Source organism: Sus scrofa, chromosome 2 (genome assembly GCF_000003025.6).
Source record: "Sus scrofa isolate TJ Tabasco breed Duroc chromosome 2, Sscrofa11.1, whole genome shotgun sequence".
Lineage (NCBI taxonomy): Eukaryota > Metazoa > Chordata > Mammalia > Artiodactyla > Suidae > Sus > Sus scrofa.
This window is the reverse complement of record NC_010444.4, coordinates 13,826,945-13,851,774: the sequence shown is the minus strand read 5'-3', so window position 1 is coordinate 13,851,774 and position 24,830 is coordinate 13,826,945. Positions and strand designations below refer to the sequence as shown.

The following is a 24,830-nucleotide window of genomic DNA, read 5'->3' as shown; positions in this document are numbered from 1 at the left end:
GCGGGTTAAGGATCCAGTGTCGCTGTAGCTGCGGTGTAGGTCACAGACTAGTGACCACAGTCACTGGTGTGGCTGTGGCTGTGGCACAGGCTGGCAGCTGCAACTCTGATTCAACCCCTAGCTTATGCTGTCCATATGCCACAGGAGCAGCCATAAAAAGAGAAAAAAAAAAAGAAAGACAAGAAGGAAGGCAAGGAGTCAGGATGGATGAAGAGAGGAAGGAAGCGAGGTAGGGAGGAAAGAGGGAAGACAGGGAAGACAGAAAAACAGAGAGGAAGGGAGGGAAGGAAGGAAATTTGTCAATACCAGGGCCGTCCTTAACAGAGAAACCAAGAAGTCCCTAAAGGCAGTAAAACAAAAATACATTTTGTCCCCTCTGCAAACCTGAATTTTATTCAGCAGGGAGTAACTAATGAGTGTTATGTTTTTCCAGTTCCATCACAGGCCCTGGGAACCCAGTTTCTCAAGGGATCCATTACTGATCCCTCAGGCCCCAGCTACAGACTCCCTGACTGGGAGGAACCACACAGAGAGTCCTGGGGAGCAGTCAGCCTCGACCTGTTGCAGAAAGAGAATCTGGAGGCAGCACTGGTGTAAGTAAAACAAAGTAAATCCCGTTTTTCAGCATCAGCCATGTGTCCCTGCAGCGTGTACAGGGAGTGGCAGCTGAAAGGGTTGGAATTCTGCGGCCCTTTGCCCCAAGACCGGGAGGAATCCGTTCATCAGTGGTGATGTAATGGAAGTGGAGTGAGGGAACTCGGTGGGGCTGTGTGTGTGCAGGGAAAAGACATGCATGGACAAATAATTGAATGAGTTCATCGATCAATCAATATTTTGTGCCTTTAATGTGTTGCTCCCATGTGTTATTATGGACTTTTGAGAAGCGCTAATTCAATACCCGGTCTTCCGCAGGCAGAGGGACATAAATTAGCTCGCTTGAGCCTCACATCACTGCAAAGCAGGCTTTATATTTTCCTATTCCTCTTGTTTTTAGCTTCCTTTTTAAAATATATACATTCCCAGGAAGTTGCAAGGGCACTACAGAGAGACCCCTGTATCTTTCACTCCGTTTTCCTTTAATGAATATATCTTGCATGAATATATTATGACATCAAAGCAGGATTTGTATGTTGGTGTGTGTGACTCTGTATGTGTTCTTTGTTTGGTTGTTTGCTTCTCTTTTTAGGGCCGCACTTCTGCAAACAGAAGTTCCCAGGCTAGAGGTCAAATCAGAGCTGTAGCTGCCGGCCACGGCAACACCAGATCTGAGCCACATCTGTGACCTACACCATAGCTCATGGCAACACTGGATCCTTAACCCACTGAGGCAGGCCAGGGATCAAACCCCATCCTGTAGATCCTAGTAGGGTTCATTCCCACTGAGCCGCAATGGGAACTCCTGTGTGTCATTTTATCACATGTGTAGATCCATATAAACACCACTGTGATCACGGTACAGAGCTATTCTGTCGCAGATGTCAGAGTCCACACAGATCTTCCTTGTACTGCCCCTTATAGTCACACCGCCCCCTCCCCCTACCACCCTGATCCCCGGCATTCACCAATCTGTTATCCATCTCTGTTACTTGGTCATTTTGAGGATGTTAGATAAAAGGAAACAAACGTATGTGACCTTTCAAGCTTGGCTCTTTTTCACCCAACATAATGCCCTTGAGTTCCATCAAAATTGTTAAGAGTATCAATAGTCTGTTATTCTTCACTGCTGAGCGCTATGCTAAGTCCTGAGTGGTATGCTAAGTCCTGAGTGGTATCCTAAGTGTATGTTTAGTTTTCTAGGGAAACTGCCAATCTGTTCTCCAGAATGACTGGACCATCTTCCCTTCCCACCAGCCACACTGTGAGAGACTCACACACTTTGCATCCTTACTGGCGTTTGATATTGTCGCTGAGTGTTTTTGAATTTCATCCGTTCTGATGGCTATGTAGTGTTCTCTTTCTCTCACTGTATCCTTCATGTGCATTTCCCTAATGCCTCATGAAGTTGGACGTCTTGTCATGTGTTTGTTTCCCAAGCATAGAGCCCTCTTTGGGGAATTGTCTGTCCATATCCTTTAACCAACTTCTACCTTGTTTTTCAATTTTTGTCTAAGGCGTGGTATACTCAGGTTGAGCTTCATGTCTTCCTCATTGGATATCCAATTGCTCTGGTGCCATTTATCGAAAAGACTCCCCGTCTTCCACTGAACTGCTTTTCCATCTTTATCAAAATCCCGGTGGCTCTCCTGATGTGGATCTATTTCTCAGTTCTCTGTTATGATCCATCTTTGTGTCTCTCTCCACAATATAACAGTGTGGATTACTCTAACTACAGGACACATCTTGGCATTAGGTGAAGAGGTGCATCCCATTTTCTTCTTTTTCAGAGTTCCTTGGACTAACTACTTTGTCTTTCCCTATAAACTTTAGAATAATCATATCTGTGTCTTTAAAACATCGTGTAGAATTTTGATAGAAACTGCCTTAAACCTTTACATCAATTCGAGAACTCACATTACATTGTATTGAGTCTTCTAATCCATTAACATGGTATGTCTGTCTGTTTCACTTTTCTTTGATTTCGTTCGTCATCGTTTTGTAACTTTGCAGCATGCAAATCGTATACAAGTCATGTTAGACATGCCCTCAAGTGTTTCATTTTTGGAGTGATTGTAAATGATACTGTGTTTTCAGTTCAGTAACCACGTGCCCATTGCTGGTGCAGAAATGCAATTCATTTTCATGTGACCATTTAATATTCTGCAACTTTCCCGATGAACTCCTTACTAATTGAGGAATATTTTGATAGATTCCTACGTATCTTCTGCACAGGCTGTCATGTCATCTGCAAGTAGAACAGTTTCGTTTCTTCCTCTGTGATCTGCATAACTTTGATTCCTTTTCTCCCCTTATTTCCCTAACTAGAACTTGCAGAACACTGCTAAATGGAATTGTTGGTGAGTGGATCTTCGCCTTGTACTCAACACTTACGGGTGGGCATTCTCTGACCTTTAAGTCTGATGTAAGCTGTAAGTTGTTGTGGATGTTTTTCATCAAGTGGAGAATGTTCCTGCCTATTTCTAGATTTCTGAGATTTGTTATCATAAATAGGTGTTGGATTTGGTCAGACACCTTTGGTTATCAATTTATGTGATACTGTGATTTTTCTCCTTTAGACTATAAATGTGATACATTATATAACTTGCTTTCAAACCAGCCTGTCATCTCTATAATAGATGCCATTTGGACATAGGTAACATACATACATGTGTGTGTGTGTATACATATGACTATAAATCATATGTAATGGTATTATATAAATTCTACATGTTTGTGTGTATTAATTATATTTGCTAATATTTTGTTGAACATTTTTCAAACTATGTTCATGAAAGATTCTGCGTTTGTACTTTTCTTTCTTTGTACGTCTTTATCTAGTTATGTTATCAAGTAATACTAGATTCATAAAGCAAGTCAGGAAGTATTCGTTCCAAATCTGTGTTCCAGAAGAAAATGTGTGGATTTAGTGTTAATTCTTCTTTAAATACTTGGTAAGTTCTCCAGTGATTTTTGAAGGAAACTTTTAATTATTAATTCAATCCTAATGGGTGTAGAGCTGTTCAAATTATCCATTTCATGTTAGATAAGTTATGTGGGTTTGTACTTTTCTAGGAATGTACTCATTTTGTCTAAGCCGTCCAATTTCTGTGGGCAGTGTTCCTGGTGATCTGTTGTTATCTTCTGGACGTCTTCTGGGTCTGAAGTGATTCCTCTGTTTCATTCATTCCTTATTTTATAATTTGTATCCTCTCTGTTTTTTTTCAGTGTCAGACCTCCTAAAAATGCATCCACTATATTGGTCTTTCAAAGCCTTTCACAGCCTTTCTGTTGTTTTCCTCTTTTCAATTTGATTGATTTCTGCTCTAAGCTTTATTAGTGTCTTCCTTCTACATGCTTAGGGTTTGATTTGGTCTCTTTCTGCTTTAACGTAGGGGCTCGATATTTGGTTCGAGTTTTTTCTATTTCTATGGTAAGAATTTTAGTGTGGTATTCTCAACACCACTTTGATTGCATTCCATAAATTTTGGTGTATTTGCATTTTCACTCAGCTTAATGTTTTTTCTATTTCCCTCGAGACTTCCTCTCTGACCCATGGATTATTTGGAGATGTGTTGTTCTTATACCCAGTTTTAGAGAGTTTTCTATTTTCCCTCTCCTATTGATCTCTATTTTGGGTTATTGATCTCTAGTTTGATTCCACTGTCTTTGGGGAAAACACACTATATGATTTCAATTCTTTGAATTTGATAAAAGAATTTTCATGTCTTAATATATGGTCTAATTTGATAAATACTTTACTGGAGCTGGAACTATATATACCTATTCTTTTCTTCTTAGAGAGACTGTTCACCTGATGTCTGTTGCATCATGTTGGCTGAGGATGTTGTTGAGTTTTTCTCTATCCTTGTGATTTCCCACCTAATTGTTCTATCACGCCTTCAGAGAGGAGTGTTGAAGACGCCAGTTATTATTACGTATTTGTCTGTTTCTCCCTTCAGCTCTAACAGTTTTTGCTTTGTGTATGAGTTGTAGCTCTCCTGTGTGGTGCTCACACCTTAAGGACTGAAATTTCTGCTTGGTAGGTTAACCCTTTCATCATTCCATGGTATCTCTCATTGTCCTTGGTACTGTTCCTTGCTGTGAAATCCACTCGATATATTAATATAGCCACTCTTGGAGTTCACATCATGGCTCAGTGTTTAATGAACCCGACTAACATCCAGGAGAATGTGGGTTTGATCCCTGGCCTCACTCAGTGGGTTAAGGATGCAGCATTGCCATGAGCTGTGGTATAGGTCGCAGATGTGGCTGGGATCCAGCATAGCTATTGCTGTGGTGCAGGCCTGTGGTTAGAGCTCCAATTGGACCTCTAGCCTTGGAACCACCATATGCCTCGGGTGCAGCCCGAAAAAGGAACAAAAATATATTATAGCCCCTCGTTCATTCTGTGGGTTAATGTCTGCATAGTATGTATCTTCATTGTTGTACTTGAAACATACATATATCATTGCATTGACATGCATTGCTGCTCCACAGAATAAATAATTTCATCATGTCTTTCTCTCCACTCTGCCACATTCTTACTTGTAATTAACATTTTTAAAACATTGAGAAAGAGGGAGCAAGAAAAGAAAAAAATACAGAAAAATACAATGACTTTCTTCCCCTTGAGCTTTCTAAGTTGTTTGACTGTACAAGCAAAGAGTTTAACCCAACTAATGTGGTTCTCAGTGTACCCACATTTCACTCAAACTGGTCAAATGTAACACCAGCTGTGCATATATGATGTAAACCTCGAGTAGCCACTGGGAAAGCTATTCAGAGATATGCAGTGAAAACACTATAAATAAATCAAAATGGGAATGTTAAAAAAAATCTCAAGTAGTGTACAGAAAGGCAGGCAAAAAAAAAAAAAAATGGAGAAACAGAAAAGGAAGACAGGAAACAACCCACCCCCAAAAAAAGCCAAACATAAGCCTTAACTGACCAATGATTCCATAAAATGTAAATGGTGCTCTATTTTGAAAACAACAAACATCGTCAATTCCCACTTTTAAAATGAAAAAGGAAGTGCAGAAATGCATAAGTTTAAAACCTTTAAAATTCTTTCTAGACTGTGTATTGATCCATGAGATGAATGTGCTGTGATCTCCTTAATGGTATTTCCAAATTTTGCTATTATAAACAGTGTTTCAGAACACCACTAACTTCTAAGTAGTTTCAGGACCCAAGTTACAAAGGAAGGAACTCAGGCTGAAGGTAGTTACATCCTTTGTCTCTAATGTCTGGTAGGACAAGAAGTCAGTGCAGACCTGCCACTCTCCTTTCCACTGTCCAATGCTGAGCCTAAAAGAGGCTTCAGAAGCTCTGAGACTCAACATGAGTTAAATGTGTTCAAGTGGCTTGGGAGCTGGCCATTTTCTTCAGAGTTTTCATTTGATTTGCAAATACCTTCATCATAAACGAAGCAAGAAATTTCATACTGAGACAACCCACCCTTAACGTTCGTTTTCTGGGTCCCAGGTGGGTGGTGAGGTTTGTACTCATTTCTTCCACTCTTGAAAAGAGCCCCCATGGTGTCCTATCACTTCATTTGAATTCAGAAGGATTAAGGTCAAGTTGATATGGTAACTGGGATAATAATAATTACCCATCATTCTACATTATGTGGACCCTGGACCAAGTCTAGCTTCCTCTTGGAAGTGCTTATAATACCCAGTGGATGCTTGCATCCAGCCTCCCTCAAAGGGCTGCATTTCAGCTATTTTAATCACAAATTAACCTGAGGAAGGAACTTGCGCTTAAACTTAGGTCCCCACGCCCTCACCAAATGTTAAATTAAAGGGAACAGCTTCATATTCCCTTACAACAAAGGTATTTGACTCTGCTTACTTCTCAAGGTGTTTTAGAGAACCAGAGAAGTCCAGTCAACAACAAGCCTAGTTTGCTACATTCCTACCACGAAAGGCACATTCTCACTGACCATCTCGTGTTTGCATGTACATCGCTCTGCTTAGAGTTACCTATATCAGGATAAAGAATCCTCTGATGATGCACTGAGTATGTGGATTCTTCTGCTATGAGTAAGTTTCTTTCATTACATCGTTTCTAACATGTGCCAATGAAGAAGAATATAACTCTCACAAATCAACCAATTCAGAATACAAATGGCACCACATATAGGTAGTGTGTGTGTGTGTCTGTGTGTGTGTGTGTGTGTGTGTAACGAATGTCACTGTATGTGTTGTGACGAATGTCAACTAGATGGCAATTCCATGCTCAGGATAGTAGTACAAACTTTCTGAAGCCTTCAAACATATGTAGACCATAAACATATCTCAGAAAGTTTCTTTTCCTAATTTATGCTACTAATTTCAAGAACGAACTCGGATGAAAATAATAAATGGCTGACGCAAAAACTATAGGTTGCTGAAAAGGTACTTAATTATTTGTGTATATTACTTTATAAAAGCATAGATATCTGTTTATGGTGGTGGAAATGGGTTAATATATTTTTTTAGAATCAGACATATTAGAAGTCAGTCCCCTTCCATGAAATCTTCTTTATTTTGCGAATAACTCTATGGCTCCCTTACCTCTGTCGATGTGGTGGTTTCTTATCAAGGAAATGCAAAGAACTATTTGGAAAGAAATAAACCTTTTTATGAGTGTTTGCCATGAAAATCCACTTTTGGAAAAAGGGACATGAAATGTAAGAGCCTTTTTTATTCACCAAGTCACATAGATTTCCCTTTTTTCCTAGTCCTCCTCCTGGTTCCTTTTCTTCCTGGCCAAGGAAGAAAAGGATAGTGGTCTTTGGGTAGGGAGGAGAGAGAGATCCAGGAAGAGAATGCTGAAACATTGACAATATGATGTGCCATAAAAAGTAGAGACTCATGAATAAAAGTCACCTATAGTGCTTCTGTGTGGAAGAAAGCTGCCTATTCCTATAGTTACATACAGCTGTAAAAGATACTTTAGTGGACAGAGACACATAAATTTTACAAATAAAATAGTTCTACATGGGGGTCTAGACTTGAGAGAAAGTAGGGTAGCTGAATAAGACTGATACCAATTTAAAAAACATTAGAAGTGGAGGCAGGATCAAGATGGCACTCACTTTCTCCCACAAAAAGATAAGAAAAAAATCTACATGTATAATGATTCACACAGAACACCTACTGAACATCAGCAGAAGACCTGAAGCCTCCAAAAAGAGCAAGAAACCCTCCACATAACTGAGTAGGACAAAAGGAAGAGAGAGAGGGAGAGAGAAAGGAATCAGGACAGGACCAGCACTCCTGAGAGGGAGCTGAGAAAGAAAGGAAAGTGACCCACACCCTGAGAAGCCATCTAACTGACAGGGAGATCAGCTGAGACAGAGGGACCTCGAAGCCTCAGAGAAAAGGGCAGCAGATGGACTGAGGAGGGCAAAGCCAAGAGAAAGCCAAAAAGACCATCAGCACCACTGCCCCCAGACACCACACCCGGAGATGCTCAGTCGGGGGCTGGGCACTGAGACTCAGGCTCCAGAGGTCCATTCAGGGGAGAGGATTAGGGTTGGCAGTACAGAGATAGCCTAAGGGAGTTAGGGAGCAGTGTGTCAAGGGCAGGGAGTGGAATGCCACAGCCAAGGGAACCCAGGAGGAGGTCTGGGCCAGCAGGAGAAGCAAGGTGCCACTGTTGGGGAGGGCAAGAACCACCATAGGAATTTCTTTCTTTACACATGTGTGGACTCTTGGAGGGCAGGGCTACAGACAGCGAGGCTCCTCTTGGGCCAACGAAGGCCCCTCTTGCACTGGCTACAGGTGGCGGCAACTCCTGTTCAGGCTAAGCAGGATGGTGTGCTTCCTGTGTGGTCTACAGGTGGCGTGGGGGGCGGGGGGTGGTGCTCAGAGGCCACCTGGGATTCATCCCAGGTTCACAAGGATGATTCAACATATGCAAATCAATCAACATCACACACCCCACTATCAAAAGAAAAGTCAAACCACATGACCACATCAATAGACGCAGAAAAAGCATCTGACAAAGTCCAACATCCATTCATCATAAAAACTCTTAGCCAAGTGAGTATAGAGGGAATATACCTTAACATAATCAAAGCCATTTATAACAAACCCACAGCCACTATAACACACAATGGAGAAAAACTGAAAGCCTTCCCGCTAAAATCTGGAAGAAGACAAGGATGCCCACTCTCTTTTATTCTCTTTTTTTCTTAAATTTTTTATTATAGTTAATTTACAATATCTGTCAATTTCTGCTGTACAGCAACGTGACTCAGTTCTACACATATACACATTCTTTTTCTCCCATTATCCTCCATTATGTTCCATCACAAGTGATCAAATATAGTTCCTTAGGCTATAACAACAGAATCTCATTGCTTATCCATTCCAAATGCAATAGTTTGCCTCTACTAAGCCCAAACTCCTAGTCCTTCCCACTCCTCCTCTTCCCTCCCCCTCCCTCTTGGCAACCATAAGTCTGTTCTCCATGTCCACGAGTTTGTTTCTTTTCTGTAGATAGGTTCATTTTTGCCATATATCAGATTCCAGATATAAGTGATATCATATGGTATTTGTCTTTACCCTTCTGACTTACTTCCGTTAGAGTGAGCGTCTCCAGTTCCATCCATGTTGCCACAAATGGCATTATTTTGTTCTTTCTTATGGATGAGTAGTATTCCATTGTTAAGCTGGTGCCATAGTACTGTCCTGTATGCACATCGGACAGCAAACCCTCTGCTTGGTGACAATTCCAGGGAAGCTCCCCCTTAAGTCAAGGCTTCTCTTTACACACTCTGTGTTAATCACTACAAGTATAATTTTACATCCACTTGTGTGGTTTCTTCATTAATTTGTCTCCCACTGTAACCTGCAATATCCACAAGACTGCCTGATATGATAGAGACCCTCAACAAAGATGTACTGAATGAAGGGAGGAGGAAGGGAAGGAAGGAAGGAAGGGGAAAAGGGAGGAGGGAAGGGGAGAAAAAGGAAAAGAAGGAGGGAGGGAGGAAGGAAGGAAGAGAGGGAAGGAGGGAGGAAAGAAGGAGGGAGGAAGGAAGGAAGGAAGGAAGGAAGGGAGGGGAGAAGAAGGAAGGGAGGGAGGGAGGAAGAAACGGAGGAAGGAAGGAGAGAAGGAAGGAAGTAAGGGAAGGAAGGGGAGAAGGAAAGAAGAAGGTAAGGAAGGAGAAAGGGAAGGAAGGGGAGAAGGAAGGAAAGAGGGAAGGAAGGGATGAAGGAAAGGAGAAAAAAGGAAGGTAGGAAGGAAAGGATTGTATAAAGGTAATTCCTTCTAATTAGTAAATGAACATTGTCATATATATGAGGAGCACTTCTAACTATGAATTTTTAAAATTGTGACCAATACGTATGAGCATCTACCAAACAAGAAGGACTGAGTCGCACCCTTCAAGGGTATGATTCAATTTAAGCCTCATAACAGCTCCATGGGACAAATCCTATAGTCAATCTCATTTTATTGGTAAAAAAACGTAAGACAGAGAGGGCTAGCAACTTGCCTGACGTCACAGGTGGGAAGTGGTCGAGCAGAGAGGCAGACCCAGGAATGTCTGACTCCACAGTCTCCACTCATTCATTTCCACGCCAAGAAACCCAAAGTAAAAGGGAATTAAGTGGTATTAGAAGACATGGGCAGTGGGCATTTCTGTACTATTTCTAACAACTTCCCAGGAGCTGATGGAATAAGCATTAAGGGAATTATCTTTTCACCTCAGCAAGAACAGGCTCCTGGGAAGAGGAGGGTGCAGGGAACATGCCACAGGTATAGCAGCAACTTAGAAAGGGCCCCTGTTGGCTAATGTCTACTCACCAATCCTAAGAGAGTATCCAGCTCAGACAAATTCACTTGGGAGGAATCAAGCTGAAACTTAATCTTTCAGGAGGAACAGACACTGCATTAAACATGGAAGAACAGGATGGAGAAATGGATGTGAGTTTTTGCAGTGACAAAGCATAAATTCAACCCAGGGAAAATTCACCTTCCCTGTGGCTATCTTCACGGGACTTTCCCTAATGCTCTATTTCCTCCAAAGCCTCACTGATAAAACTGGGTGGTGAGAACGTGCCCGCATTTTCCGCTTGGCATTAAGTAAAGGTGACTGACTGGATTAGGAATCAAGAACCTCCATCCTAACTTCAGTTCCTTAACTAAATACCCTACAGTGAAACTGGCCAGGTCTCTTCCACACTATCTGTGAAATAGGTATGGTGCATAATACTACCTGGCCTATATGCATCAGAGCATGGTTGGGACAACCAAATGAAATAAAGCGAATAAGCCAGAAACACCCATTCCAATGCATTTTATTAATATAATCAGGGTTCCACCCATCCTAGACCCACCAAAAGCAAGAGAAGCCATAACATCATACAGACCCACATGATGGAAAGATACTAAATCATTTTCACAATGATAAAGGCTCATTTCCTTAGATGAGAAGCTTAAGAAGCACCAGTGAGAAAATTATTTTATTGCAACAGGTACTGCCCAGGAGTCACCTTGCACTTCTGCCTGTACTAAATCCCCTGGGACCAGCATCCAGATCTCAAGAAAGAGGTTCTAGTGATCCAAATTTCCAGTTAACCATGTAAGTGCACCATTCCCTGTTGGAAATCATACCAAATACATCACTTGTTGCTTAATCAGTATATTATAAAGGACTTCCTTGACTATTGCCCTGCTAATCGTCAACCTAAAAGGATAAGAGATTGAATTTAAACTCTATTGAGGGGAGGAATGTACTCAATTACTTTTTCTTTCCCAACTTCATTTATGAGAGTTTGCCAATGGACAGCAGCGTTGAAAGAATTTTACACTGAACATCCACTGAGCCATGATCAAAAATGCACCATTAAAACTTTACTAAATTTTTTTTCTTTTATATCTATCTATCACATATTTCCCTATCCATTAATCCATCTTCTTTGTTCATGTACTCCAAAATAAATTTCCAGGGGCTTATTTTTAAAAACAAACCTCAGACTATGCAAGCAACAAAGTGCATTTCTCCTCTTTAATAATGAGTTGTGTACATTGATGGGAATGCAAACTGGTGCAGCTACTATGGAAAACAGTATGGAAGTGCCTTCAAAAATTAAGCACAGAGCTACCATATGATACAGCAATCCCACTCCTGGGCATATATCCAGAGGAAACTCTAATTCAACAAGATATGTGTACCCCAATGTTCACAGCAGCACTATTTACAAAAGCCAAGACATGGAGGCAACCTAAGTGTCCATCGATAGATACATGGATAAAAAAATAAGTGATACACACACACACACAATGGAATATTACTCAGTCATAAAAAATAGTGAAATAAAGCCATCTGCAGTAACATGGATGGACCTAGAGATTATCATACCAAGTGAAGTAAATAAGACTGAGAAAGGCAAGTGTAACATGCTATCACTTATAGATGAACTCTAAAAAATTTTACAAAGTCCCTTATTTATAAAACAGAGCAGACCCACAGTCATACAATACAAACTTATGGTTACCAAAGGGGAAAGATGTAGTAGGGTTTGGGGAGTATAAATTAAAAGTTTGGGATTAGCAGATACAAACTACCATATACAAACCAGAGAAACAAGGCCCTACTATATAGCACAGGAAACTATATTAAATATCCTATAATAAACCATGATGGAAAAGAATATGAAAAACAATATATATATATATATATACACATATATATATACACATATATATACATATATATTTATATAACGATCACTTTGTAGTACATCAGAAACTAACACAACATTGCAAATCAGCTATACTTCAATTAAAAAAAGATTGGTATAGAGAATTCCCTGGTTGCCTAGTGGTTAGGATTTAGCACTTTCACAGATATGGCCCGGGTTCAATCCCTGGCCTGGGAACTGAAATCCCACATCAAGCAGCTGCACACCTTGGTTAAAAAAAAAAAAAAAAAAAAAAGAGTTGTGGAGCAGCTTCATCTTTAAGGGAATTGTGATGTATTAAGGGAATAGAACATGGTTAACTTTCTACAAAATCAATTTTTAACTCAGAACAAATCTTCTTGTGCATATATTTATCTCTTGCTATTTTTCAATCATTGCTATATCTTTATCTTCATCATTGTCATTCATTTGGCAACATCTATGGAGCACCTACCATGAGTCAGGCTCGGGCCAGGTGATGTAAACAATGTATGCAGGAGCTCAGGCTCTTGGAGTTTACAATCTAGTGAGGAAAAAAAAAAAGTCAATAAACAAATAAATGGAAGAAAAACCATGATTACATATGAAGAAAATAAAAGGGTGTTGTGAGAGAGTGATAAGCAATAAGGATAGTTTAATAAGGGAGTCACAGAAGAATATGAAGGAGCCTGCCAGGAGATTCTGATGAGCAGCAGCATCAGAAGCAAGTGCAAAGGCCCTGAGGCACGAAGAAGCTTCTGTTCAAAGACCATAGCAGGAGGCCTGTATGACTACAGAAGATCATGCCAGGTTGTCTCTCAGTCACTTCAACTTCATTTCTGCATAAGTGTGTTCTACCTTGGCTTTTCAGAGGCGTTCAAAAATAATTTCTGGAGTTCCCTTTGTGGCACAGTGGAAACAAATCCGACTAGAAACCATGAGGTTGTGGGTTCGATCCCTGGCCTCACTCAGTGGGTTAAGGATCCAGCGTTGCTGTGAGCTGTGGTGTAGGTCGAAGACGCAGCTCGAATCTGACAATGCTGTGGCTCTGGCGCAGGCCCAAGTCTACAGCTCAGATTCAACCCCTAGTCTGGGAACCTCCATGTGCCACAGGTACAGCCCTAAAAAGACAAATAATAATAATAATAATAATTTTCTAGCTAACTAAGAATAAACTGTAAAGTACAGGAAATTATAGCCATTATCTTATAATAACTTTTAATGGAGTATAAACTATAAAAAAACTGAAGCACTATAATGTATACTTGAAACTAGTATAACTCTGTGAATCAACTACACTTCAATAACATAATAATAACAATAGTTCTCTATTATTTGCACAAGCATAGCTTTCTCTAGGAAATCTACCCAGGTTAGTTCTCCCCTTACAAGGTCTTGTGTCTTGTACACCTCACTAATACAACGTATTCTCCCTGTACACTCACTAGACTGAAAACTCCATGAGGATAGTGACCCATATGCTATTACTCATCATTTTATCGCCAGCCCCAGTTCATTGTTTGGCATCAGCTGGGGTGTTCAATAAATGTTTTAATAAATAATTAATCTTCTCATGACAAGCATTCCAAAAATTACTGGTAATTGCTACTTAAAAATCCAGTTGTCACTCTGATGCTCTCTGTTCCATATGGAGACCAAAAACAGAGGGGAAAAAAAAAGTGCTTAAGGAGACAGAATTGCTAAAGCCTATAATTAGGAACACTCTGCTCAGTCAATTGAACACTTTGCATCAGAGTAACTTGGGTCTTCGCATTGGGACAAACCCAAACAATGACTCACACCAAGAGAGTTTGCATTCTGACACATGACTTACTGGGGGAAGGACCAGGCAGAGCTGACAAGATGAGAACCAGGCAGCCCTAAAGCCAGATGAGGAGTTTCTAGATGTGGGGGTGCAGTGATCAGAGCCCTGAACTTGGCTTCTTTTAAAAGTTACACATCCACTCCAAATTCTCTGATCGTGGGCTTGCTTCTTGCTTTCTAAAAATTACTTCCTTTACTCACAAATAATGAATGAAACAAGCAATTATCTGGGGTTTTAAAAATGCACTGTATGTTAAATGTCAGGATTTTGCCGGCTACTGCGTCAGTTTCCTAACTGTTCTCATTGTTTCCCCTCTTCTCCCTTCATCAGCATCTTTGAATTTGATGTCCCAGCTTCATGGCATCTCCCAAATATTTACATGAGGGGTACCTATTTAATAATCTGGTCACCTTCCATACAATGCAATTTATGCACAGAATGTCTGTGCCCTTCCCTGCCCCCCATGATGGCATATCATTCCCTAACCATTCATCTGTTTTATTTCCTTCACAATATTTCACATCATCCAAAATCACCACATTTATTTATTACCTCATTTCACTGGAATGTAAGTTTTAACACAGAAACCTGGAAGAGTGCTTGGCAAATCAATGAATGCATGTAAGTATATCCTTACAGGGAGAATGGGAAAATAACATCAACTCCTTGAGAGCAGTGGTTTCAGACTATTTGTTAGCTCGCCAGCAGCGAAGCTGCCCAGAGGGTGACTTCAATAAATACCTGTTCTTCAAGGACTGCTTTTTCCACCTTCAAGCTGTCAATCACATCTCAGAGAGGTCTTGCAGCGGGTGCAAGGTCCAGGCCTGGTTGAAACACCCTAGGGCAAAGCCACCAGCACTGTCCAGCGGAGTAAGATTTGGAGAACGTCTGAGGTCCGGCTTCAGAGAATCCAAGTAACGGCGGGGCTAAGATGCATTGCAGGCACGTGGAATATGGGCATGCCATTGTTCCACCCTCAGAGAGTTGGCAATTTTATGAAGAAAACAAGACTAATAAAATTTAAAAGAAAGACAAAATTAAGACGCCCAGGCTGTATCCAAAGCAGCGGGGAAAAGGGGGCGCCCGCGCGGGGCGGGGGTGGCGCTCTCGCCTGCGGCGGGGTGCTGGGCGCCTGCTCAGTAGTGGCCAGAAGCCCCAGAGCCGCTGGGGCGCAGGGCTCCCGCGCATCCGCGCAATGCGCGTGCGTCGGAAGGCAGGCACCTGAGGAACTGCAGGCCTGGTCGGGCCCAAGGCCGAGGTATGTCGCTAGGGGAAGAGGCCTGACGGGCTCCATTGGTCCCTGACAAGCTGATGGAGAACCCCTCGCACGGCGCCTCCTGATAAGGAGAAAGGAAAAGCGGAGGAAAACCAGGCCATGCAGCTAGCACCGTGGCCCTTTCGGCTTCCCTTGAGCAGCTCTCAGGGACAAGGCCTTCCCAGGTGATGGCGGGGCTTTCCACCTGCGGTGCAGGGAGATGGATGGGGCCTTGCTGGAGAACGGCCTCCCTGCCAGCCCCGTCCCCGGGGCCCAGAACCTGCTGTTGCTGCTGCTGCTGGCTGATCTAGAAGAGAAGGGGCCTCTACCACGGCTACCTCCGCTTCCGTCTTTTGCCCAGGTTAGTGCCGGGCCTTTGGGCAGGCCACCTTCCCCATCCGAAGAAGTCCACTGCCCACCGAGGGCTGCAGGCTGCCACATACCCAGTGAGCCCTTCTCCCAGGGGAGGTCCTGGTGGGCCTGCAGTGGGGAGAAACTCTGTTGCACCCCACCCTTCAGCACAGTCCCTTGGCCCCACTTGGGGACGTCGGCTTGTGTTACATTAGCAGCAGGGAGGTTGGGGTGCTGCAGATGGTCAGGAAAGTGGAACGTGCTACATTTTCTGTAGAATCACTCAGGGACTGAGCTCCTAGAAGGCTTGTAAAGAGCCCTGGAACATGAGGGTCCAGAACTGTAGAGCAGTGCCTGTGAGCTTTCTTCTAATGACCACCACAGGGTTAATAAAGGGAGGCGTGGAGTTAATATCGTTAATAAAGTGAGGCATGTAAATGTCTTTGCGGATGGTGGGGTCAGAGCTTCAGTTGAGGAAAGCCCCAGAGAGCCCTCTAGGACAACGGGGATAGCTGCAGCAAGACAGAAGAAAGAGGGACACCCAGATTTGGAGAAGTCTGCTAATAGGAATAATCCTGAGAATCCCTTTCATAGCAATGCCCTTCACAGTTCATAAGGCCTATGCATGTGCGTTCCTCGCTTGCATTGCCAACACCACCCAGGCAGCCACCTCTGGTGTCATTAGCCCTATTGTACAAAGGGAGAAACTGAGATTTAGAGTCAGTGGAAGATCCAGGATACAGAGTCAGGTTTTCAGAATCCAAGATCTGTTTCAGGTTGGAACAGATGGTCCCCAAACTCATGAAAGTAAACAAGTGCAAAGTCCCTAAGGACAGAAACTTGAAAACACAATTTCCAAAGGCCTCAACTGGGAAGCTCAATATTGTACACTCAACTCAGCCCCTTGTGTCTGAGACTCCCATGAGAATAGTTCTTCATCCCCACAGCCCTCAAAAATACCTCCCCCCCCAATTGGTGGCAATTGCTACAAGTGTAGAAAGGAATATCCTGACATAAATAGGACTTTCTAAAAAAGTAAATCTTGTGTTTTTCTCAGCAGACATTTGCTGTAGTGTCTGAAAGAAAATCCAAGCTTATGAGTCAGAGAAATACACCAGGAATTTCATCTCTGCTTGTTGGCAGTCTCCAGAAAAATCTTCCTCCAGAAAATCAGCAGTGGGAACAGAATAGCAGGACATGCTGATGGGGTAAGTTGGGGGCACTTTTGATCATTAGCACTTAAAACAACACCTCAGATATTGTCAGTGCTTGGTGAGTGTTGCAACTGAAATAATTCGTCTTAGTTACCACTTAACACTTATGAGAAGAAGTCAGGTCTAGACTCAAAATTTACCTTCCTTAAAAATATCTTTGAATAAAAAAAACAGTAGTTGCCAGTGGCTAGAGGGTGGAAGAAATGAGACATTCAGAGACACAAACTTCCAGTTATAAGATGAATGAGTTCTGAACATCTAATATACAGCGTAGTGACTATAGTTAGCAATTCTGGATTGTCTTCTTCAAAGTTACTTTAAGAGTGGTTTTTTAAACATTCTTATCACAACATAAACACGTATATGAAGTGAAGGATGTGCTAACATAACTAGCCTGATTGTGGTAAATATTTAGCAACGGGTGCGTGCATCAGAGCACACATTACACACCTTAGATTTACATGATTAACCCTAATTTTTGTCACAGAGAATCACCATAGCAATTGAACCTGAGGACTGTGGATGTAACTTATTTCCATGTTAGAAGTCTAGACATTGTTTTTAACAACTGAGATGCTCTGTTTTTCCTTTGGATTGAATTGATGTCTTTTAACCTGTAAAATGGTAATACTCTTGTTTCTCTAATGTCTTATAAAGGAGGTGTGGCTTTGATTTCATAAAACTGGCAGTATTTTGACCTGCTGAGGGATGGTATATACGTACGCTTTGCTTTAAAGGCAATTTGAGGGTATAAATATATACAAAAAAATTTACTAATTACAAAAAGGCATGTAGCACATATAATAAACACATGTAACCACCAGATAGCTGTGGATATAAAATATCACCAATACCAGTGAAGACCTAGTATTATACTGTACTACAATTAGTACAATTAATTAATAAACTCTTTCTCTCCATGATATGTTTTTAAGATTTGTGTTGAGAAATATAGCTCTTGTGAATTCATTTTCACTAATGCACAATATTCTTCTCTATACCATGATTTAATTATTAGTTGTTTAGTTGCTTTTTAATCTTTGTCTGTTATATCCTATGGCTTCATTTATATTTATAAAATCCAGTTTCACAGTCTTTGAATTTTAAAGATGAATTTAGTCTATTTATATTTATCTTTCTTACCAATTCATTTGGATTTATTAATGGCTTCTGAAATAATCTCTAATTTGTCTTGATTTATTTTCCTACTATTCCTTTTAGCTCCTTTATTATGTTTATTTAGATTGATTGGTTTTAAAAGTCCATTTATCCCCCTAAACTTTAAAAAAAAAACTTCATTTTTAACTTTTGTAATTTTTGAAAATACGCACATCTAATAGCGTAAAGTACAAAAATTTTCGAGCTCCCTAAATTTAATGAATACTCCAATATGTTATATTAATGTTAGTTGATGTTTTTAATTTATCATTTCCCCATAGAAGTATTATTAATATTTAATACTGCCTCTGTTTATCCCAGTATGTTATCTCTTACATGTTTACCAGTTTCTAAGATCACCATTTCTTCTTGCTTCTGAGACTTTCAGAGAGCATAGACCTTTCTTCTGAACGTCTGTAGGAGCATCTTTACTGCACAACTATTAAACTCTCTCCATTTGTTCTTGCGTGAAGATGTTTTATTTAATCCAAGTTTTTCATTGACTTCTTATTTTTAAACACAAAACCTTCATAACAGTTACAATGACAGTACAAGAAATATTAGTATATACGTCATCTAGATTAACCAATTCTTTTTCTTTCCATTTAGCTTTATCTGTGCATTGACAAATAGATAAGTGCTATTCAGTAAATATCTCCTACAAAGAAAATCTCTGTTACAACCAAGCTTTCAAGCCAAAGGAATGTAATATTGGTAATTGATATTGATAAAACATTATCTGTTATATATTCATTATTTAAATTCCCCTACCTGCCCAACAATATCCTTTGTAGATATTTTCTTCTCAGAGTGAGCATTCAGTCCAAGGTTTGTGTATTACATTTAGTTATGATATCTTTCTAGCCTTTTAAAATCCAGAACAGTTCCCAGCTTTGTTGTTGGTTTGTCTTACATGAAATTGACATTTTTTTTAGGTGTCCAGGCCAGTTGATTTGTAGAAGGTCCCATCATCAGGAGGTCTTCAGGTTGCTTTGTCGCGATCAGGATAAACATTTCTTTCAATAAAACAACGCAGGTGATGCTTTTGCCCTTCCCACCTTGTATAATTGATAGGTAGGTGTACAGTTATCCGATCAGTGTGCAGGTGTACAATTGCATAATGGGTATGTAGCCCTGCAGTTCCGCACTGGCACGACTTTCTCCCAGCACTTTGAGGATCTAAACTCTGCTCTCTTCTGGGTTTTACTGTAACCCTCGGAAAGACTGTGTCATTCTCTTCTCTCTGATGGCTTTTATGATCTGTTTTCTTTTGCAGTTTGACTTTTTATTCAATGATATTTCTAGATGTGGACAATTTTTATTTCTTCTGCTTGAGAGTCTTCAGACATTTCAATTTTTTTTTAATCTTTTGGCAGTTCTCAAAATTTCTCCACCTTCATTTCCTAAATGGTCTTTCATTCTTATATGCCAGTTTTATGCATTCTAAGCTAACTTCCACGTTTCTTAACCTCACTTTCATAGTTTCTGTCACCTTGTCGTTGTGTCCTTATTCTAGGGAATTTCTTCATATATGTCTTCCAGCTCACCAGTGCTCTCTGCAAATATTTCTAATTTGTTAGTTTAACTCACCAAGTCTTCGGTGACTTTTTTTTTTTTTAAAGGAAACCGGTAAATACTCATTAATAAATCCTTTTGGTAATCTTTGATCAGTCTTTCTTTCCTTGCTCTTATTTTCATTTTTTAATTTCTTTAAATAATAAAAAAATCTATTCTTCCATATTTCATACCTTGTAATTCCAGTATCCCAAACCCGATTCTGCTCTTTGTTGTTTCTGCTAAGTTTTGTTCAGGATAACTTTTTTCTTTGTATTTTTTAGTTTTTAAAACTATAATATTGTTTTTACTGATTTTACCTGCAGGTAATCTGGATTATTGGTATACTCTGCCTCATGATTTTACTTTGCTTCTGCCAGAGAGCTAAGGCATGCACAACCCAGCACAATCTTCTGTTGGTTTCTTAACTAGTAATACAGATTTAAACTCCAGACCCATAAGAATTCAGGGAAGTAGTTACAAATACTCATGTAGGACTTTTTTTGTTGTTGCCAAAGCAGAAGCTCTTTTTCCATTATGGTGATTTTTTTACTAAGCCATTATTTACTAAAGTTGTATATTTGGTCCATTTACATTCTGCATATGCAAGACATAGTTTCCCATCCCCCCACTTAGGTCTTTAAACCAAAGAGCTATGTTTCATGTAATGTCAAAAGTCCTTGAGGCAGCCTCAGCATCTTCTCAGGACCACCACTCTGGTTTGTAGGCTCCTTTTCAGTCTTGGTCCTAGGCATTTTTCTTACTTGCTTCTGAGCTCTGTACGACTTTACAATGATCTTTGTTATATTTTATCCAGCATTTGCAGGTGTTCTGTACAGATTGGTTTTCTCATTATCTTTTTTTTTTTTTTTTTTTAGTTGAAGTGTAGTTAATTAATTTTCATTATCCTTTATATTATACAGCTAGGAGCAGAGGAATGAATGGGATTTTCAAAAATAATTCTTCCCCCTTCCTCACTTGTTTTGAATTACACCCCCCGCCAAGGGACAATAATTCCAACCATTGATTTATGTCCACGAAGATGGATTCCAGATTCTGAAAGCAGTTACCAAAAAATAATTCTCTAAAACTACTTTGTTAAAGGCAAACAAAGTAGTATTAAATATTCAGCATCTGAAGCACATTGAATATGACAATATTCATTGAAATTCTTTCTGGTAGAATTATTGATCTTAATATCTTGCTAGAATACTGCATATAATGGATCCTGTTGTTTTGCAGCCACATCCTCACAAAGAGTTGTCATTTACATTCATGATGGTTACATTTAGAGAACTTCTTTAAATTCATAATTTCTTTTAATGCCTCATAAGGCAAAGCATAGAGAAGAAAAAAGGACATTAAAATATATCAATTATGTTTTCTTTTTGGTAAAACAATGCATTCTACAAAGACTCAGTTCACAAGACTCAGTCTGACCTTCATAGCACTCCAAAATATTATGTGTCAGAAGGAGAGGTCACTCATGAATAATCAAAAGTGTGACTGCCATGAGCGTTGATCAAAATAACAGTAACTATTATAATAAATAAATTCCCATATCTCAGTGACTCATCCAAGAGAAGGTCTCAATCACACAAAATCCAGTGAAGGGAACAGGCTGCTGGCAGGGGTCTCTGCTCCTCATGGTCATTCAAGAGCACCGCTTAAAGGGGACCACCGTAAGCAACTCAGGTAGGCTTGCCAGACTTAGCAAATAACAATATAGGAGTCTCAGGTAAATGCAAGTTTCAAATAAACAGTGAGTAATTTTTAATGTAAGTATTTCCCATGCAATATTTAGATGATACTTATACTAAAAAATTATCTGTTGTTTATCTGCTGTTCAAATTTAATTGGGTATCCTATATTTTATCTGGAAACCCTAACAGATGGCTTCCAAAATTTCCCTGAATGTCACCACTCAGGCAGCAGATGAGAAATAAAAGGAGTGGAAAGTCAGATGTTTCCAGTTTGAGAGGAGGAGGAAAGAGCTGGTTCAGGCTATAAGTAGTCTTCATTCCTTTGGCCTGTGTTCTATTGCAGAACATGGCATCATACCCACACTTAAGAAAGTTTGGTTGAGAGTTCTCTTGTGGCACAGTGGGTTGAGTATCTGGCATTCTTACCACAGCAGCTCTGGTCACTGCTGTGGCACAGGATCTCTCCCTGGCCCAGGAACTTCCACGTGCCATGGGCACAGCCAAAAAAAAAAAAAAAAAAAGAAGAAAGTTGAATTGGAAGTGCGCTCTAACTTCATACCCAGAAGAAAAGACAGAGCTACTGATGAGCGGTAGGTCAATTTCTGCCATAGCAAAAGTCCATGTTGCATTCCTCAGTGCTCAGCAATGCAGAATGGAATAGGGGAGTTTGAGGGCTTGATAGATTATGGATGAAAACACCTCAGCTATATACCTAAGCAGGTACAGGGGTAGCATAACTCAAAGTGAGAAACAGAAAGCTATCATTATATATTAATCAAATTATTACAAGATGATTTGTTCTGTAGCTAGGGTATAGCTAAAAAGAAAAACAATGGAGTGGGAAATGCAAGACTCCCTCAAAAATCCACAAATATATATATATATATTTGTATACATGTGTGTACATATATACATGTATATATTTATCTTATGAGAAAAAGGAGTTTCATACTAAGGAAAATAGTATAAAGATGCTCTAAAGCCTTCATACATAAGTGGATCATAAACAAGTATCAGAAAATTCCTCTGAATGCCACTAACTTCAGAAACCTGAGTAGGATTAAAATGATAAGTGGCTGAGAAAAACCTAGGTTGTTAAAAAGGTACAAAATCATGTTTGAATACTGATTTAAGCAAATATGGATACCTGTATACTATATTGGAAATGTGTGTTAATCTGTGTTTCTTAGAATCTCATGTATTAAAAATCAGTCTTCTTCTATGAAATCTTCCTTATTGTAGAAATGAGTCTATGGGTCACCTATCACTGTTTATATGGTGGGTTCTTTTATCAAGACAATAAAGGGAATACTTTGAAAGCAATAAACCCTGTTGTAAGTGCTTGCCATGAAAATCTTATTTTAAAAAAGTGACTGGAATGTAACTTTTATATTCAAGAAGTTTAAGATTTTATTCTTTTCTTGGTCTGCCTCTTGGCCTTTGTAGACTCCAAGTTCTTATGACACAAAGGAATAGCACTGAGATAACGGAATTCTTTCTTCTGGGATTTGGGGCCCAACACAAGTTTCGCTATGTCCTCTTCCCTGTATTTCTACTCATCTATGTGACCTCCCTGGTGGGTAATATTGGAGTCATCCTACTCATCAAGACAGACTCCAGACTTCAGACACCCATGTACTTTTTCCTACAACATTTGGCCTTTGTTGATCTCTGTTATACCACGGCTATCACTCCCAAGATGCTACAGAACTTCATAGTAGAAAACAAAGCAATATCCTTCAAGGGTTGTGTCATGCAGTTACTGGTTTATGCAACATTTGCCACCAGTGACTGTTACCTCCTGGCTGCGATGGCCGTGGACCGCTATGTGGCCATCTGTAACCCACTTCACTATCCCATAGTCATGTCTCGAAGAGCCTGCTTCTGGTTGGTAGCTGGTTCGTATGTCATGGGCTCAATGAATGCTTCTGTGCACACGGGTTTTACCTTTTCGCTGTTCTTCTGCAAGGGTAATACCATCAATCACTTTTTCTGTGATGTTCCTCCAATTCTCGCCCTTTCATGCTCCAGCATTGACATCAACATCATGCTACTTGTTGTCTTTGTGGGATTTAATTTACTCTTCACTGTGTTGGTTGTCATCTTTTCCTACGTGAATATCATCCCTGCCATCCTGAAGATCTCTTCTGATGCAGGGAGGAGAAAAGCCTTCTCCACGTGTGGCTCCCATCTGACCACAGTCACCATTTTCTATGGGCCCCTTTCTTACATGTACTTACAGTCTCATTCTCATAATTCCCAGGAGAATATGAAGGTGGCCTCCGTATTTTATGGCGTTGTGATTCCCATGTTAAACCCCCTGATCTATAGTTTGAGAAATAAAGAGGTAAAAGAAGCTCTAAAAGTGATGTGGAAAAAATACTCTTCTGGATTAGACCCAAATTGTTAAAATTCAGCACACCAAATATTCCAGTAGAGGTGTTTGACCACTATTTAGTATTTTTGAAAGAAGGAACACATCCAGTCCTTAACCAGTGCTACCTCCTTCTATAGTTAATTTCTTAGAATGCAGTAAATGTAGTCACATCTCATAGAACTGATATTCCCTTGAATTTAGTTTGAGAAACATATCCCATACTACCCAGATATTGATACTACTCAATAAAGAAAAAGGGCTTTATTATTTAAAATGCTAAGAAGTATGTATAGACTTAACAGAGTCTATAGTTATTTCAGTTACATTTCACATACATTCTTAAAGACTAGAAAAACCCAATTTTGTATGTAGTAAGTGTTAAAATTGAAGTTCATTATTTCTTGTGCATTTAAATGTTTCCTAAATTGTCTACAAAGAGGCTCCTATGTTCTTTTCCAATTATTGCATAAACCTGAATGTAAAATAAACATACTGCTTTAAAAAAAAATGCAGCTCATAATATTTTTATATTAGTTACATTCTCTAAAACTTGAAAACACGTATTCATTATGGGATAGTGTGACTTCATTTTGTTATTAGTTACCCTCTTTATTCTGAATCCATCTCTCTTTCATAAGGTAAGGAAATTCTTGGAAATATTTTCTATCTCTCTCTCCGGTAGAGATAGAAAACCTAGAATATGAATGGATCTAAAAGCCTAAAACAGGTGTCCCAGTCGTGGCACAGTGGTTAACAAATCCAACTAGGAGCCATGAGGTTGCGGGTTCGATCCCTGCCCTTGCTCAGTGGGTTAAGGATCCGGCATTGCCTTGAGCTGTGGTGTAGGTCGCAGACGCGGCTCAGATCCCACGTTGCTGTGGCTGTGGCATAGCTGGCAGCTACAGCACTGATTAGACCCCTAGCCTGGGAACCTCCATATGCCGCGGGAGCAGCCCAAGAAATGGCAAAGAAAGATAAATAAATAAATAAATAAATAAATAAATAAATAAATAAAAGCCTAAAACATGGTCATTCATTTATGAAAGATAATTCCAGTCATTTTAGTCCAGACAGATAGCTTTATAGAGTTTCACAGAGAAACCGAAGGGAGGCCAAGGGCCCTTTCAACCAGGAAA

The 24,830-nt window shown here is 40.0% G+C and overlaps 1 protein-coding gene across 1 annotated transcript in view; it reads left to right on the top strand.

Annotated features, from left to right (window-relative positions):
* LOC110259266 (olfactory receptor 5AK2-like) overlaps positions 405-24,830 on the top strand; it is an 84,504-nt gene continuing 60,078 nt past the window's right edge. The window contains exon 1 of the mRNA XM_021083048.1: positions 405-593. Within this exon, the coding sequence (XP_020938707.1) occupies positions 413-593 (181 nt within the window). The 5' untranslated portion in view covers positions 405-412. The remainder of the gene's footprint in view (positions 594-24,830) is intronic.